This window comes from Saxophila tyrrhenica (assembly GCF_035928015.1).
Source record: "Saxophila tyrrhenica strain CCFEE 5935 chromosome Unknown scaffold_3, whole genome shotgun sequence".
Classification (NCBI taxonomy): Eukaryota; Fungi; Ascomycota; class Dothideomycetes; order Mycosphaerellales; family Extremaceae; genus Saxophila; species Saxophila tyrrhenica.
Window position 1 is genome coordinate 453060 of NW_027041735.1, and position 16781 is coordinate 469840.

The following is a 16781-nucleotide window of genomic DNA, read 5'->3' on the forward strand; positions in this document are numbered from 1 at the left end:
TCAGGGCATGGGGAGGACCCTGTCGCCAGGAACGGGAGGTGCTCGATATGGACAGTATATCTACAATGAGATTCATCAACAACATCATCAGGCATCCCCTCGTACTCCGACCACGTAGGACTCACTACAAACTCTACGCCGAACATTAAGATTACACTATCATCACTTGTGCGCGGGGCACTGATCCCCCAAAAAAGTCAAATAACAGCAAGACCAGGGTACTGACGAAGTCACCTACCCTTATCCATATACCTATCTGCTTACATATACATGTACCTATATGTACTTCGCCATCTGACGTGGACCCCCGTGGCCGAAAAAGACCATGTGTCAGCTTCAAGAACATTTCAGGCAAACAGTAACCCTCCCTGCCCTCCCCGACTTCGCGCCAGCATGGCCACGCCTTCGAAGCCGCCGGAGTCGTGGGTGAGGGTTGGTGTGAATCAAGCAGTAGTTAAGAGGTACCTATAAGAAGAGTAAGTAAGTAAGATGGTAAGTATCCTGTCTCTACTGTCTTGTGTGCTGCTGTTGTCAGGTATCAGACAAAAGCAAGATGTCGGCCTTCCCAGTCAACGTTGGGCTGCCGATTCCTACTATCGTCTACGTTTATTTGGCGGTGGCGGTTTATGACGTTTTGATCGACCCGCTGGTGCAGTTGTATCAAGGATGCCGGAGATGTGTTGAGGGGTTGGAGAGGGTCAAGTTGGTTCATGAGGAGTCGGGGCCTGCGAGGGAGGTGGGTGAGGTGAGAATGCGCGTTGGCGGGGAGTTTGCTGATGTGCCTAAGAGCCTGGAGACGATGCAGGGTGAATTGTAGCTGAATGGGGGCTGCAACAGGAAGGGCTAAGAGAGGCGTAAGATGGCAAGACACTGATGGCAGGCAAGATGTGCACGGAGGTGAGACTCAATATGCCATGTACAGATCAGTGTCTGCAGGCCTGTTAACATTGTATGATTTCAGGGGGTCTGTACAACCCATCTACACCCACCCACCTCGTCTCTTCAAGCGACGCGGTCAAGGCAACTGCCCAACCACATGCCCATTCGCCTTCCCATCCGCCTGCTCCTCCACCCCATACTCGCCCTGCTTATACTGCCGCACGGGCTCGCACCAACCAAACGTATCCTGCACCTTGCCCGACTGAATGCCTTTCAATTGCGTCAGGAGCTTTACTAAAGCGGGACCGGGCTCATCGCCCCCGCCTTGGTACTTGAAGGTGTCGTTTCTGCTGCGCATGGTGATGGATTTGATGGGGACGAGGGCGGCTGCTGTGCCGGCGGCGGCGACTTCGGTGAAGGTGGGGAGTTCCTCGTATTTTATCTGAAGAACCATGTTAGAAGAGCAAAGGAGGGTAGTAGGATGGCTTTGCCTCACCGATCGCTTCTCGACCTTCCAGCCGAACGTATTCCTCGCAATATCGCACACGCTGTCGCTCGTCACCGACTTGATCACGTTCGCGCTATCCGGCACCACAATCGTAACGTCTTTCGACTCCCCACTCGCGTCCCCCTTGATCCCAATAAACCCACTCGTCGAGAACTCGTCAATCTCCGTCCGCGTTCTACTGTCCAAATGCAACGTAATCCCATACCCTTCCTCCCGCGCCCGATCACTCCACCTCAACACCGGCGCATAATTCCCACCCACCTTCGCCGAGCCCACCCCATTCGGCGCCGCCCGATCAAACTCCTCCAGCACCAACGCCGCCACGGGATGCGTCCCGTGATACACTCCCGTCGGCAACACATATACCAAGAACGTATACTCCTCCGGCGGACTCAGCCCCAACTGCGCCGAGCTCCCAAACAGCAACGGCCGCACATACATCGCCGCGCCCGTCCGATGAGGCGGCACGAACTCCGCATTCAGACTCACAGCCAAATGCACACACCGTCTGAACAACTCCACCGGCACCTCGGGGATCGAAATGTAGGACGCGCTATGCTGCATGCGCTCGGCGTTCTGCTGGGGACGGAAGAGGTTGATGGTCTGGTCGTCGGGGGCGCGGAAGGCTTTCAGCCCCTCGTAGCATTGCTGGCCGTAGTTGAGGCCCGGGGCCATGCCGTGGATGCGCAGGAAGGGCGACTCGACGAAGGTGGGCGTGCTCCATTGGCCGGTCTTCTTGGAGAAGTGCGATTCGATGTGCCCGTTGACTTCGCGCACGCGGAAGCCGATGTCGTCCCAGTCTGTATCATGATGTTAGACAATGGGTGCGTTGGAGGTGTTTGGGTAGTGTATACCAATCGTGTTTACAGGCGGAGGCGGGAAGGAGGAGGCCATTGTTGCGGATTGGCTTCGTATGTGAATTGGTGGTGGGTGCGGGTTGGAAGAGAAAGCAATTGTTCTGGTGTCGTTGGGTGCTTACGTCTTAAAGACTCCAACCGTGATCAGTCGTGCTGCATACAAATTAATTCCATAGCCGGTCCGGTCTCGGCCAGCCTCCCAGGCACACCCCACATCTAGTACGGCAGTATCCGGGCGTCTCAGCTTTGTTGATGTCAAGATTCCAGGTTGCTTTCATCTCACCTCCTGGCGCCACGAACACTCCCTTCTTCAACATGTTACTCCCGAGTATACGATAACAACACCACCACCATGACGTCCCGCCGCCAGCTCATCACCATCCTCACCTTCTCCGCCATCGTCGCCATCATCTTCGTCACCTCCTTCCGCTCCGGTGGTCCTACCATTCAAACCGACCGCATCCCCCCTCTGACCCCCGACATTTCGTCCCTTGACACCTCGGACACTCTTGACCAGACCTCCCTCATCGGCCACGCCATCGCCCCCAAACTCGGCAACGAAACCGCCAAAGCCGAGCTGGGCCGCGCGTCATGGAAACTCTTCCACACCATGATGGCGCGCTTCCCTGAAAACCCTACCGCCGACGAGAGCGCCGCTTTGAAAAGCTACATTCACCTCTTTCAGCGCCTGTATCCGTGCGGCGAGTGCGCAGGCCACTTCGGTGAGATCCTGAAGAGATTCCCGCCGCAGGTTGGCTCGAGGAACGCGGCGGCTGGGTGGGCGTGCCATGTTCACAACCAGGTGAATGAAAGCTTAGGGAAGGACGTGTTCGATTGCAGCAAGATTGGAGATTTCTACGATTGCGGGTGCGCTGATGACGAGGAGGGAGAGGGGAGGAAGGCGGAAGGGGAGTTGGTGGAGCCCAACGTGAGGACGGAGATGTCGCGAGCGGAGATTGAGAAGATGACGGGGAGGAATGGCAGGAAAGTGGACCCGTTCAAGGAGTTCATGGGGCAGAAGTATCAGTATGTTAAGGTGGGATGAGAAGGTCGACTGCTGGAGAACTTCCTTTGAGCTGGATCTCCGGACGAACTCTCGACGATCTAGCCAACAGCTCGCCAACATAATGAAGAGCACACAAATCCGAGGACTCACCAGGCTGCGCGATTTCTCTTGGGCATATGCTTACCACCAAAGTCATCGTGTCTTCGCCATGGGCTTCCTCTGGCCTTCGAGACAACTTAATCCAGCTTGGATGTTCTTCGAAAGTGCTCTAGAGGACAGTGTCCACGGTCTGGAAAGATCTGGTATCGGTCAGGCAGCACTTTTATGACCTTAAATATGGATCGATGTCCATGCGGGAAAATGAGTGCCAGCGCTGTGTCAACCGAACCACATGCAGAACACCATGGCCACCTCAGCAAGCATCGGCCTCACCCAAGCCGACGACCCAGCCATCCCCAACCCTGCAGACTGGAACACCATCTCGGCAGATGAGGTAGTGGGACCCATGCTCCGTGTCTCCGGCTGGATCATCAAAGAATGCCTGAGTCGGGACACGCCGCTGAAGCGTGACCTTCTTGCAAAGTGGGATCCCATTGCCAGCAGGAAGCTCTCCAAAGGCATGCCTATGTATTTGTGGAGGTTCCTGTATTATCAGTGCATGCTCGACGCTCAGGTCCTGCGAGAAGAAATCACTGGCGCCGAACAACAGCAGGCACAAGGCTCTCACAAACAAGTACGACCCGATGATGCCACGGGCTCCGCCAACGTACCAAACAAACCAGATACAGATGCCTTAGATGGCGTGGACCTGTCTCCCGATGCCGTCCCATCTCAGCCTCAACCCTTCCCAGCCCACCTGGACGCCCACGACTTCGGCGCACACGACCAACAGCCCCCGCCCGCTCCAATCAACATGGTCGCCACCACCACCAGCATCATCGACGCCCGCAACCTCCGCACCCCCATCCCCACAATCTCAGACCTCATCGCCCTAAAGGTCTCCCGCGCGGACTTGACCGCCTCGTTACTTCTCACATCCGCCTCGATCGTGGCAGAGGTGCACCGGCAGGACGATCGGCACGATTTGGCGGTGAAGTGGCGCGATGTGGCGAATGATGGGGATACTACCACGAGGGTGGCGGTGTTGAGGGTGCTGGCGATGCAGTGTTTGGTGGATGCGGTGGGCAGTGGGAGGTGGGGGTGGAGGAGGTGGGTGAGTTTGATGGGTTGGAGGGGATGATATTGTTTCGTGCTTTTGGGGCGGAAGAGATTTGTGTATGGGGGGTTGAAGGTGCGGCGCTTTTTGCACGCGGCGGTGGGAAGGGATCAAGATGGTGCTGGGTGCAAATCTGTTGGGGAGCTGGATTTGACCCGGAAGGCCTTGTTGCGATGCTACGGCTAGTTGAGTCAATGCCATCTCCTTCCTTCTATCTTGCCTCGAGATAACTTTGCTCACACGTCTTGCTCCGTCGACAGCAGGCAGATCGCCCGAGACGCCTGAGACCTCTGCTTGGCCGGATAATTTCGAAGACATTCGACGGCGTAGGAACCGACGCCTTCTGCATAGATCAAAGCGGAGGCAGTCACTGTCGCACAGTCAGCGGAAGGTTCTAGCAGACTAAGTAATTTTTCTCTGCACATGAATATATAAGGAAGGCTGGCCGGTGAAGGATATGCTCACCATCATCTGGAAAGACATCTGCGAATTATGGCGGACCAGCAGCGGCAGTCGGCTGAGCACGATACGGCCATGAACGATGGCGCCACGAACAACTCAGCCCAGCACGATACCGCCATGAACAACTCAGACCAGCAGATCAATCCTGTTGATCAATCGAGCCAGCACATCGCTACTGCCAGCACTCCAAATCGACAAGCCACCAACGATGTAGACCGGCGGACTGCCTCTCCTGACGCAACGAACAAGCACGTTATCGACCCCAACGACGTAAGCCAGCAGCCTGCGTCCACCGTCGCATCAAACCAGCAATCCGCCGCTGTCAACAATCCAAACCCGCAGGCCGCGACGACCGACACCCTGCGCGGCAGAACCAACCCTGCTGCCTCACGGATCGGAAAATCCCAGCGCTTCCCATCCGCACCGCCAAACCGCAACCGATAACAATCCAGACCTCACCCGCCCAACCTCATCATCCCTAGCAGCTCAAATCCCCCGGCACGTACCAACCAGACCACACTCGTCATCCCAGGTCGACAAACGCAGCCGACCAGTTTCAACAGCACAATCGGCGGAGCCACCTACCTCCTCCAAATGCCCAACGCCCTCCTCCTCTTCACCAGCACGCTCATCGAGCTCCGCCAAAGGGGCTACGCCACCATCTCACCCACCGCAATGATGCGAGAAGACGTCCCGCACCACATCCTGGTCCAGAGCCTCACACGCACCGCGCGCTTTCTCGCGCAGGCGTGTGCTGCGTGAGCGACGGAGGAGGAGAGGTACTTGTCTGATAAGTGGGCGCCGCTGTTCCGTGATGCTATGAATGGGGGCCTTGCTGAGACGCCGGCGTCGGCGTTGAGGCCGTTGGTGTTTGCGGCGTTGTGTGATGCGAAGGAGGTGCTGCTGGCTGGGATGGCGTAGGGGGGGTGAGGTTGTGAGGATGTATGTAAAGTCGGGTTGGAGCACATGCGCGGTGGTCGGGTGTCTTGGTGGGCTGTTGAAGCGGGCATGGAGAAGCGTTGCACGAATTGACTGTTCAGGTAAGATCACGATCACTCAGTAGGTCTATTCTTTGCGAGGAGATTGGCCTGGAATTCCGTTGCTGTGTTGGAGGGAGCATGGTGTCGTTTGCAGCAATGCTAGGTGAATAGTCCAAATGTATCCCGTCCATTTCGAGTGATTGATACTGACGTCTCTCAGACATAGTCGAGCTCTCGGCCCTCGATACGTGCTTGCTTGAAACACAAACATTCCATTCATGACGGCAGCAGAAGAACATCGGCCGGGATGTTCTCTGGCTCAATACAAAGAGGTTTCTAAGACACTGAACAATCAGAACGACGGCTCCAGAAGGGTCTATCATCAGTGTTGTCTTTCTAGCATTCGCATGAGAGGGAAGTGTCGTCGCTGCAGCCTGATAAACAGTGCCATATTTAATATCCTGAACCGTCAATGTTGACGAGGTAGATCCAGCAACAGCACATCTCCAACATGTCGACCTCCCGCAAGCATTCTCTCACTCGAGAAGAACAGGAAGCTCAAAAGGAAGCTTGCACAAGACAAGCGTCGTCAGAGCCCAGCCGAGTCCCACCACCAGCATCCTGAGCAGCGACTACCATAGGAGAAGATATTAAACAGCAACGCCCGGACAACGACGGGTTTGTAGATGGATTTTCGAGGATTTACGATCCAAAAGATCCGGATGCAGGCATCCCTCCTGACCTTTACGCCGTCACATCTGCCATCATTGTCGACCTGAACCCGCCAGGCACGACCCTTTTCGCGTCAAACCTCTCGCTCCTTCCACAACAACAGCTTGTTGACTTCATCAATCGCGTCCTTCCGTGGATCCTGACGGAATGCAACAAAGCACGCTCAACCGACTATGATGATAAGTGGTTTGGCTTGGAAGGGCAATCATTTGAAGAGCTGCCGTTCGATGTTATTGTGTCTCTGGCGTACCAGTGTTTGGTGGACGCATGCTGTGTTGTTCGACTCGCTGACCCTGCTGCTGCGCCGGCTAGTGATGAAGAGGAAGACCAGAAAGACGAGAGTGAGAAACCAAGCGTGGGGGCTGATGCAACGGGGTTGGGCCTGATGGGGGATGCTGGGGATGATGGGAATGAAGCGGAGCAGCCACAGGGCGGTGAGCAGTGATGCAGTGTCGGTCAGGACGGGCCAGTTGGACGGCGTGAGGTGGTGTGGCGTGTATTTGGCGTGTGTTCACAAGGTTCGGTGGGTCGCGATGCTTTAGCTTGATGGGTTTGTCCGCTGGGTTTGCTGCTGCTAGGGATTGCAGCATCAACAAAGGTCCATCTGGCAAGGTTTGTGTTCGGTACATCTCAAGCAAGCGATTCTTTCATGATCACTCTTCCGTCTTTAGCGTTGTTTTAAACGCATGCTCGTTTGCTCGAGAGGGTGAGGTGACCATAGAAGTCAGCAGAATCCTCCTACATGCATCCATTCTTTAGCACAGATAGAGCAGAGCAAGATCTTCCAATGTCGCTGATAAAACAGCGAGCTCCCTGAGAGGAGTTCCCCTGCCAGCAAGAAGGATAAGCGTGGACTCAGGAAGGAGGAGAAGAAGAAGAAGGCGGAACAACAAGCTGCCATTACTGAGGCGAACAGCCAAGCAGAACACCGCACTTCAATTTTTGCCCAGCAGAATGAGTCTGGAGCCGCCCCTTCTGGAGAAACGAACCAGGAAGTGACTGCCGGTCCACAATCTATTGTCCAGAGCGATCCTGAAGCTGCCACCGATGAGAAGACCACCCAAGTTCCAGCCGCCAGCCCGGAGTCAGAGCAGGTAGACCAGTCCCAATCTGCCGCTGCCAATGAGGCCACTCAACTCACCAACGCCAGTGCGGAATCCAGACAGTCCAGAAAGCCTGAACCTGTCGCCGCCGGAGAGGAATTCAAGTCACAGACGCCACTCCAGGCTCGGAGCAGCCAACTGAGCGCTCGCCCACCGACAACCGCCTCAAGCCTCTCGCCGACCTCAACCCCTTCGAGAATGGAACACCAACTCTCCGCACCAGCTCCATGAGACCACCTTCCGTCTCGGAGCTCGTTGCCGCAGGAGAAGGCCACAAGACTCTCTGCATGTCCCTTAGAACGACTTCCGCCTGGATCTTGAAGCAATGCGAAGTTCCCGGTCGTGTTCCAGACGGCATGCAAGAGTCGTGCGCCGCATGGAAGCTGATCCAGAGGCAGTGGTCGTGGGTTGAAGGTCTTCGTATTGGGATCTTGAGGTATCTAGTGTGGAGGTGCCTGAAGGATGCGTATGATCTGCTGGATAGCATGGAGGCCGAGGCCGCTTTAGTTGCTTCTCGAAGCCAGGAAGCTGAGGAATCTAATGAGGAGGGGGATGAGGAGGGACAGGAAGGAGAGGACGAAAGAGAGGACGAAGACGAGGTAGAGGAAGAAGATAAGGTGGATGGGGGTTTTGGAGCAGTGGAAGACGACGTCCAATATGGTGAATGGTAGGCGAAAAATGCGACTTCGACTCAAGCCAGTGAGCTCAATGACTGCTGAGGCCACTCATGCATAGAGGAGAGATCGTCCGTAGCAGCTACAGAGCATGTCATGTACTATCCATCACAGCTGTCTCTTCACTTGCCTGGTTTCTCGACCTGCCAGTAAACTCCATGTTGTCATTCGCGCACTGTGAGATTTCCACTCGTGGTCACTCAATCGCTCGCTCTCGCATGGCATCTTCGTAACCCGCATGCGCTCCGATGTCTAGACGGATGTTGGCTTGCCCCGCGGATGCGCTCTTTGCTTGTGTTTGCGTCTGATGCGGAGGCCTGCATGCTGCTTCTGCGGTCCGGTTTGCTACTTCCATACGTCCATATAGGCCAGCAAAAGCCGTGGAGGCTGGGCTGTTCTCCGCATCACCAGCCAGCGCAATGTCGGACTCAGAACCACCATCGCCACCCAGATACAAGCGCGCCGGCCTCAGAAGCAGAGTTATGCTAAAGAACCCACCTGAGGTCGCAGATGACAGCGACTCCGAAGATGACAGCCCAAAACAAGAGCCACCAAGCGACGATGACCCCGACAGCGACAAACGAGAAATCCCCGAAGACATCTGTCCCTTCCTCGACTGCAACAACAAAGATCCCGACCCCGCCAGCATCAAATTCTTCAGCGTCTCTGACCTCGTCCGCTGGAAGATCTCCCACCACGAACTCATCAGCTCCATGGGTAGTAGTTCGGGATGGCTCATCAGGCGATGCAAGAAAGCGAGCAAGTCCACGCCACGAATGGAGGAGCTCCATGCCGCCTAAGTAGCGATACAGGTGATGGGACGTGGGAGGGGAGAGTTCGAGAAGGGCTTGCAGGGCCTTCCCGATTCAGTCCTGAGGTACTTGGCTTGTGCAAGCTTGCGGGATGCGTATGATGTGCCGCAGGACGTTCTTGAAATCGATGCGGGCGCAGCTGCTGCGCAGAGCGAGAAGCCTGCTAAGAAGAAGGTGACAGTGGAGGCAGAGGCAGAGGGTTGGGGGTCGACATTGCCTGTGAGGACTGTTGTGCTGGGAGTAGAAGAGAACTCGGCAGGACCGGTCTCGTGCTATCCAGGAGGTTGAGCATTGCCTCGGGATACGGAATGACTGGTGGTGTCTGATCTTTCGCACTCCATTGATTGTTGTGGCATCTGTGGGAAGGAGAGACGAATATGGTATGTGTTGGGATCTGAACACAACCATGTTGATATGGTACAGCGCCTGGCATTTCCACCTCGCCTACATAGCTGCTCAGATCGTCAATACATCCCACTGCACACATCATGCTCACTTACATCGCCTACCCCAGCCATCTGCCATATAGCTTATCGCACCAGATCAGAGCATCGCCCTCAGCCCAGCCTCCTTGCCCCTATCCAAGCCCAAGTGCTCGACCTAACAACATCATCAGTAAACAACCTCAACATCTCCTACGAAAGATAAAGCCAACTCACCACCTGCCCCAAATGATCCACCCCCCAAAAACACTCCTTCCTCCCCTCTCCATCCGTCGCGACAAACCATGGCAGCCCAAACGCCCCCTCGTCCATCGCCCAATCCGAATTCCCACTCAACCGCTCCTTCGCCTCCTTCCCCTTCGCCGCCTCCAACACCCCCTTCGCCGCCTCCACCCCAAGCACCTTCTCCAACACCGGGCCGAAAATCTCCGGCTTCCCGATCGTCTGGCCCTCGACCCAGAACGCTTGGTACAGCGCCGCGAAGCAGTCGGTGAGTTGGGCCGGGTGCGAGGATTGGATGGCGCAAAGGGCGCGTTGGGGGTTGAGGGTGGGTTGGGGGAAGGGTTGGGGGCTGTTTTCGAGCATGGGGATGTTGAAGGCGCGCTGCCAGCGGCGGCGCTCGAGATTGATCCATTTGTCTTTGTCTGTATTCGCGAGAAGAGAGGGGGGTTAGTAGAGGGTGGAGTGGGGAGGGCTAGGGGAGAGGAGAGGACTTTTGATTTCGATTGGGGCGGTGTTGCCGCACGCTTTCATTACGCCGCCGAGGAAGATCGGGACGTAGGTGACTTCGCAATTCTTGAAGACGGGGGAGTTCTGGGAGAAGAGGTGGTTAGCTGCGGTTCTCGATCTGGTGTGAGGTAGGGAGATGTGAAGGGCCGGTTGACGAGGAGAGTGAACGCCATCCTCTGTCTAACAAGTTTGATGACATTGATCTCAGGGATCTACTTACTCTCGTAACATGGAAAGCGATATAAGCAAAAGGACTAATGATGTCCAAGAAGAGCGTGAGCTTCGGTGGCGCCATCGTGGCTCGTTTGTGATGGTGGCGGTGTGTTGTGTGCTTATCAATTCACAACAATCCCGCTGCTCGAGACTTATGGTAGTTGAATAGTCTACGTAGTTGAACGGTCGATTGAAGTTGAATCCATCGAAGAGGACGTCGAGGAGGTGTCGTCCGGTCTGGCGGACAGCCGAGGTCCCGGGCGAAAGCGAAGCTTAAAGCCGACTTCAAGACCTCACCCAAGTACCTGAGAGGCCATTGATTCCAAAGGCGACATCGAAGAAGTGCGCAAAGGCTGAAAGACAAGTAGCGCTGGGCGTCAGATACATTCATGGCCATGCTAAGCTATACATACGCTCGTGATGCATTCGTAGACCTTCCATATTCACCAGCCCAGCCAGCACCAGTCCGGCCATCATGCCTTACTTCCACGTCTTAGCTTCACATCCTCTCCCTCTTCCGCGGCGCCGCCCGGATGATATTGTCGACTCTAAGCAGCAGCTCCGCCGCCTCACTCGCACTCGACACCACCGCCCTCTTCAACTTATAACTCTCCACCACCCCCAACTCCCGCATATCCGCGATCCCGCCACCGGGCTTCATCAGATCCAGCCCGGAACTGCTCATGCCCGAGTACACCGCCTTGCGTAGCCGCGCCACGAGGTCTGAACTATCCAACCCCGCGTTGTCGGCCAGGATGGTGGGGAGCTGCCGTAAGGCTTTGGAGAAGGAGTCGACCGCCAGCGCTTTCTTGCCGGCGACGTTCTGGGCCGCGTTGTCGACGGCTTTGGACATGACCATCTCCGCGCAGCCGCCGCCGAGGGTCGTCTGGGGGGATCCGACGGTTTGGGAGAGGACGGCTAGGGCGTCGTGGAGGCTGCGCTCGGCTTCGTCGAGGAGTTGTTCGGTCGCGCCGCGCAGAACGATGGTGCAGGCGCGCCCGGCTGCGACGCCGGAGAAACGGATCAAAGAGTCCTCGCCGATGATGACTTCTTCGATCAAGTCGCAATGGCCCAGCTTGACGTGCTCCGGGTGGTCGAACGTGCTGGTGATCTCTGCACCAGTAACGAGGGCGAGGCGCTCCACGCCATCAAAGTCGGCGTGCTCAATCGAAGCAATGCCAGCGTCCGCGAAGAGCTGCTCGGGCCAGTTGTAGATGAGTTGGCGGTTGACGAAGCAGTTGATGCCATGGGACTTGATGCGGTCGACCTTTGACTTCATCTTCTCCCGCTCGGCTTTCTCGAGATCTGCGAGCTTGCCTGTGCTTTCCACCTTCACCCGCGCGCCGAAGATCTTGACTTTGTCCGTGTCCATGCTGGTGTTTGCGACGAGGATTTTGGCATTCTCCACCTTCTTCGGTTGGTTGACGCCGAATCGCTTGTCGAGAATGAATCCTTCATCGAGGTAGGAGTCGGAGAGCTTGCCGCCCGCCTTCTTTATGACTTGGATGTGTGTGAGGTCTGTGGAGCCCTTCATGCGGAGGACGGCGTCCGTGGCGAGGTTTGCAAAGTAGTCTCGGTCTTGTGAAAGGACTTTTGAGCTGAGGGTGGTGCGGGCGATGTGTACGAGGTCTTTCCTGAACTGCTCCTGGTTCTTGCTGTGGTCTGTTGCGTGCTCTTCCAGGGCTTTGAGCGCTGCTGCGCTCGCTATGCGGTAGCCTTCGATGATTGTTTGGGGGTGTATCTTCTGGTTCACCAGCTGTTCTGCCTCCCGTAGCAGCTCTGCGGCCAGGACCGCTACACTCGTCGTTCCGTCTCCCACCTCGTCGTCCTGCACTTTTGAAATGTTTACCAGCACCTTTGCCGCGGCGTTGTCCAAGGCTATGCTCTTCAGGATCGTTGCGCCGTCGTTCGTGACCATGATCTCGCCGGTGGAAGCTGATTGCAGGATCTTGTCCATGCCTTTCGGGCCAAGTGTGCTCTTGACCAGGTCGCCCACGGCGATGGCGCCGACTATACATTGTCAGTCTTGCCCTTCAATCTCTCTACTACTCAACATACCGAAAGCACTGAGCCTAGCATTCTCTCCCTTCTCTTCAATCGTGTCCTCGGCGAAGATTTGTGTTGCGGCCTGTATGCTGGTTAGCGAGGCTCACAACCAAATGAATGTAGCTGTATCTCACCATAGTGACTGTCTGCTGGTTTTGTGGTGGTGTGCAAACAAATCACAGCCTTTGATGTTTCGCTGCCTCTCTACGCGCAAGGCGACCTACTTTTTCACGCGATGCACAAAGTTTACGTAAGCGGCTTCTTCTTTGTCTTTGCGGAGAGTGAGGTCTCCTCCGAAGGCACCTCACAAACAGACAGACGATTGGACGACTTCGAGATGGCGAAGAGAGCAGCGGCAGAGCCTTTGGAAGACAGTGTGCCTGTGAACTCGCCGGCATCGAAGAAGGCGCGGATCCAGGACGTGCCGGACGAAGACCTCCCTCCTCCACCTCCACCACCAGAGGAACGCACAAATGGCCATGCGACAACGGGTAGCACTCCGGACATTGCAAGCGCAGACAAGGAGGAACACGATGAGCTCGAAGAGGCAGATGCGCTGGACGATGAGGACGAAGACAATGGGCAGATACGCACCTTGCGACAAAAGGAAGCAATGGACGGCTACCAGGACTTATATCTGGACAGCATCACCAGATCAGCCTTGGATTTCGACTTCCTACGGCAATGCTCCATAACACTATCAAATCAGAATGTCTACGCCTGCCTGGTATGTGGCAAGTATTTCTCCGGACGAGGGACGAAAACGCCCGCCTACTTCCACGCCCTCGAGATAGGGCACCACGTCTACATCAACATGGAGACGAAGAAGGTGTATGTGCTACCGGAAGGCTACGAGGTCAAGAGCAAGAGCTTAGACGACATCAAGTTCGTCGTCGACCCTCAATTCACACCAGAAGAAGTCAAAGCGTTAGACAAGGAACGACCACCCGCCTGGGACCTGGCAGGCCGCAAATACTACCCCGGCTTTGTCGGACTCAACAACATCAAAGCCAACGACTACGTCAACGTCGTCGCCCAAGCCCTCGCCCACGTCACGCCCCTCCGCAACTTCATGATGCTCGAAGACCTCTCCTCCCGCCCCCAACTCCCGCAACAATTCAGCGTCCTGGTCCGCAAGCTCTGGAACCCCAAAGCCTTCAAAAACCACGTCTCCCCGCACGAGTTGATGCAAGAAGTCAGCCTGCGCAGCAACAAGAAATACCTCCTCACCTCGCAAGCCGACCCCATCGAATTCCTCAACTGGTTCCTCAACAACCTCCACCTCACTCTCGGCGGCAGCAAAACCAAACTCCACAGCTCCCTCATCCAGAACATCTTCCAGGGTTCCCTCCGCATTGAGTCCCAATCCATCACCGCCCGCGCCGACGCCGGCGACCGCCTGCTCTTCGAAGACGCAGCGATCAAATCCCAAACCTCCCCCTTCATGATCCTCACCCTCGACCTGCCCCCGGCACCACTCTTCCAAGACGACGTGGAAAAGAACATCATCCCGCAAGTCCCCCTCACCACCGTGCTACAAAAATACAACGGCATCACCGCGCAAGAGCGCCTCAACACCCGCATGCGCTACCGCCTCTTACATCCCCTCCCACCTTACCTCATCATGCACGTCAAACGCTTTTTACCAAACAAATTCCTGCAATCCCAGCGCAACCCGACAATCGTCACCTTCTCCCCCCGCGCGCTCGACGTCTCCCCCTACGTCGAACCGAACCCCCAGATCCACCCGCCCCGGGAGCCGATCCTCTACGACCTCGTGGCGAACATCACCTACGAAGGCGTCAAGGTGCGGGATGATTCGGTGGAAGGCGAGGCGGAAAGGAAAGTCTGGAAGTGCCAGGTTAGGGAAGGTGGGGAGGGGGGCGGGTGGTGGGAGATGCAGGATTTGTTCGTCGAGAGGGTGAATGCGGAGTTGTTGGGGAGTAAGGAGAGTTATGTTATGGTGTGGGAGAGGAGGAAGACGAGTAAGGGGAAGCAGAAGGAGAGGGTGAGATGAGGTGAGCTGGTGGTTATCGTGGAGATGTTGAATTGTATATGAAGTCTTCGCCACACCACTCCGCGTCTTTTCGACCACGCGCTAGCCCAAGCGATCTTGTCCCACTAATCGCCAGCTCCTGCTTCGCAACCCGTTCCTTGCATCCGTTCACTCCTTCCTCCCGCGACGCCACTCGCTCTCTCCAACCGCGCAGTTCTCGCCGCGTTGAACCCTCTGTTCGGCAGCATCACGAACACCACCTCACCCAGCTCTGCTACGCCTTGCTGGACTCGTTCCCCACACCGAGCTGAGGGAAGGGAGAAATTGAGCTGCGTCGAGACGTCCGCTTCGCGCAGTGATTTAGGCCAGCCTGACAATGTCCAGAGATTATCTGCTACTCCGGCGACTCCAGTGCCAATGTTTGCACCGGCAGTCCGGCGACCAAAGCGCGGACCTAGCCTCTATCCGTCTTGCGGGCATCTACCACGCAGCTATTTTACAATACCGTCCGACCAGTACAGGCGTCGTGGAACAGATGCGCGGCAGCTGCTCTTTCGTGCTGGTACCGATGCGCGTCGGCATGCACATCTCCACCCCGTCTGTGGCGGAGCTGAAATCACTCGCTTGCCGTGTCACATCTGTACCTCGACGTCTCTGCCGCTGTGGCGGTGTTGCGGCAAAGGCCAGGACATAAAGCGTAGGGTGTGTCGGCGAGGATGGTAGTCGAGCTGCGCAGATTGCGAGATAGCCGTGGCGGCTGCGGTGGCACGGAGAACTTGGTGCGGTTCGGCGTGATCGAAATGCGACTTGGAAGAGAGCCACGACTCGTGGCAGGTAGACATGAATCAGCCCAACTGTGGTGACAGTTCGATATTCTCGCCTCGTTTCCGCAGCCACTCCGTCTCGGCTCGGAAGAGCAGCCACATCCACCGGCGCATGACTTCAAGCATCTCGAGCAAGAAGACCGTTTTCTCCTTGTACTCGTAGATGTCTAGTCGCGCGGAGAGCTTGCCGAGCCATGTGAATCGGAGTATGGAGTCGACGATGACGATCAACACACATCGAGTGGTGAGGCCCATGATGCGGGTTTGATTGCGGTGGTGGGGGGCAGAGGAGATCATCCAGAGGTCCCAATCGACGAAGATGTCCCACCAGAGTGAGTAGCCGGAGTTGACCACCGCGAAGAAGACCCTACGATCGGTCAGTCAGTCTCTATACTACTCAAATTGAAAACTGCTCCGTACCACCAGTACTGAATATAGCCAGAGCCGTCAATGGCATGATCTGAGTAGCTCATCATGGCGCCCACAATGATAGGCGGGAAGGCCGTCATATACTTGATAGCGTTCGCTGGTTGGCGCGAGAGGAGGCATTGGCGGAAGCGGATCGCGAAAGGGTAGGCGGCCAGGGCTGGGATGATGTAGAATGCCCCCGGCATTGTGGAGACATCTTTTTGGGTGTGCCGGCTATGGCGGGTGGTCAGATATAAACCCATAAGATAGTCGTAACGAACTTTGTAGAGTAAATGTGCAGGTTTGGTACACACCTGGGCAAGAACATGCAAAAAGCCACATAGAGCGCAGCAATCGGCCTCGCGTACGAAGTCAAAGCGTCCGCAAGAAGCACATCGCCAAACCGTGGCTCATCTTGCTTCGCCAGTCCTCCGATTGAAACCCTTTTCAGCGACGACCAGAACCTCGAAAGCCCAGCCCGCGGTAGAGGAAGCCCCTTGATGTGAAGCGGGACAAACTTCAGAATAACCAAAAGAAGCGTAACATTGGGCAAAAAGCGCCAAGTCGCAGCGTTCTCAATATTAGTAACCGCAGACCAAAAGAGGACGGACAGAACGAGTGGCCCAGTAAGGATGCTGGCGAAAGTGTATGTAGTTTGGTGAGTCTGCTGGCCGTGAGGGTGGCCGACCAACTGAGCGAGAGGCTTGACCAGCTGGAGCGCGAAGCCCCAGAGCCATACGCCGCCGACTATGAGGATGGAGAGGCGATACGGTAGGGGGAGGGATATGTCGAGGGGGTCGTCTTCCATGGTGTGGCCTTCTTAAGGAGTGTCGTACGCGACCGGAGCGAGGTGGAGGTCCGCGGATGATGCCATGAGTCTGTCTATGCTGGTA

At 56.2% G+C, this 16781-nt stretch overlaps 10 protein-coding genes across 10 annotated transcripts; 6 read left to right on the top strand and 4 right to left on the bottom strand.

The window, feature by feature from the left end:
• Window positions 1–489: 489 nt before the first annotated feature.
• LTR77_002083 (uncharacterized protein) lies at window positions 490–817 on the top strand (the record flags this gene model as incomplete). Its single annotated transcript, XM_064799342.1, has 2 exons — window positions 490–492; window positions 536–817. The coding sequence occupies 2 exons, from the start codon at window positions 490–492 to the stop codon at window positions 815–817; spliced, it is 285 nt and encodes a 94-aa protein (XP_064662097.1).
• A 198-nt stretch (window positions 818–1015) lies between these two features.
• On the bottom strand, window positions 1016–2281 carry LTR77_002084 (uncharacterized protein; the record flags this gene model as incomplete). The annotated part of the gene is made up of 3 exons (XM_064799343.1): window positions 1016–1321; window positions 1376–2187; window positions 2242–2281. The coding sequence occupies 3 exons, from the start codon at window positions 2279–2281 to the stop codon at window positions 1016–1018; spliced, it is 1158 nt and encodes a 385-aa protein (XP_064662098.1).
• Window positions 2282–2596: 315 nt separating this feature from the next.
• Window positions 2597–4490, top strand: LTR77_002085 (uncharacterized protein; the record flags this gene model as incomplete). The annotated part of the gene is made up of 2 exons (XM_064799344.1): window positions 2597–3280; window positions 3648–4490. 2 exons carry the CDS (start codon window positions 2597–2599, stop codon window positions 4488–4490), a joined length of 1527 nt encoding a protein of 508 aa, XP_064662099.1.
• Window positions 4491–4958: 468 nt separating this feature from the next.
• LTR77_002086 (uncharacterized protein) lies at window positions 4959–5372 on the top strand (the record flags this gene model as incomplete). The annotated part of the gene is given in 2 exon segments (XM_064799345.1): window positions 4959–5198; window positions 5211–5372. 2 exon segments carry the CDS (start codon window positions 4959–4961, stop codon window positions 5370–5372), a joined length of 402 nt encoding a protein of 133 aa, XP_064662100.1.
• Window positions 5373–6419: 1047 nt separating this feature from the next.
• Window positions 6420–7085, top strand: LTR77_002087 (uncharacterized protein; the record flags this gene model as incomplete). The annotated part of the gene is made up of 2 exons (XM_064799346.1): window positions 6420–6512; window positions 6567–7085. 2 exons carry the CDS (start codon window positions 6420–6422, stop codon window positions 7083–7085), a joined length of 612 nt encoding a protein of 203 aa, XP_064662101.1.
• Window positions 7086–7326: 241 nt separating this feature from the next.
• LTR77_002088 (uncharacterized protein) lies at window positions 7327–9217 on the top strand (the record flags this gene model as incomplete). The annotated part of the gene is made up of 4 exons (XM_064799347.1): window positions 7327–7346; window positions 7446–7789; window positions 7855–8410; window positions 8785–9217. The coding sequence occupies 4 exons, from the start codon at window positions 7327–7329 to the stop codon at window positions 9215–9217; spliced, it is 1353 nt and encodes a 450-aa protein (XP_064662102.1).
• A 555-nt stretch (window positions 9218–9772) lies between these two features.
• On the bottom strand, window positions 9773–10696 carry LTR77_002089 (uncharacterized protein; the record flags this gene model as incomplete). The annotated part of the gene is made up of 4 exons (XM_064799348.1): window positions 9773–9829; window positions 9889–10316; window positions 10386–10485; window positions 10622–10696. The coding sequence occupies 4 exons, from the start codon at window positions 10694–10696 to the stop codon at window positions 9773–9775; spliced, it is 660 nt and encodes a 219-aa protein (XP_064662103.1).
• Window positions 10697–11113: 417 nt separating this feature from the next.
• CCT2 (T-complex protein 1 subunit beta) lies at window positions 11114–12797 on the bottom strand (the record flags this gene model as incomplete). Its single annotated transcript, XM_064799349.1, has 3 exons — window positions 11114–12624; window positions 12673–12742; window positions 12795–12797. The coding sequence occupies 3 exons, from the start codon at window positions 12795–12797 to the stop codon at window positions 11114–11116; spliced, it is 1584 nt and encodes a 527-aa protein (XP_064662104.1).
• A 98-nt stretch (window positions 12798–12895) lies between these two features.
• Window positions 12896–14677, top strand: ubp10 (Ubiquitin carboxyl-terminal hydrolase 10; the record flags this gene model as incomplete). Its single annotated transcript, XM_064799350.1, has 1 exon — window positions 12896–14677. The coding sequence occupies one exon, from the start codon at window positions 12896–12898 to the stop codon at window positions 14675–14677; it is 1782 nt and encodes a 593-aa protein (XP_064662105.1).
• An 824-nt stretch (window positions 14678–15501) lies between these two features.
• Window positions 15502–16696, bottom strand: ERD1 (protein-ER retention protein; the record flags this gene model as incomplete). The annotated part of the gene is made up of 3 exons (XM_064799351.1): window positions 15502–15847; window positions 15901–16122; window positions 16203–16696. 3 exons carry the CDS (start codon window positions 16694–16696, stop codon window positions 15502–15504), a joined length of 1062 nt encoding a protein of 353 aa, XP_064662106.1.
• Window positions 16697–16781: the final 85 nt, after the last annotated feature.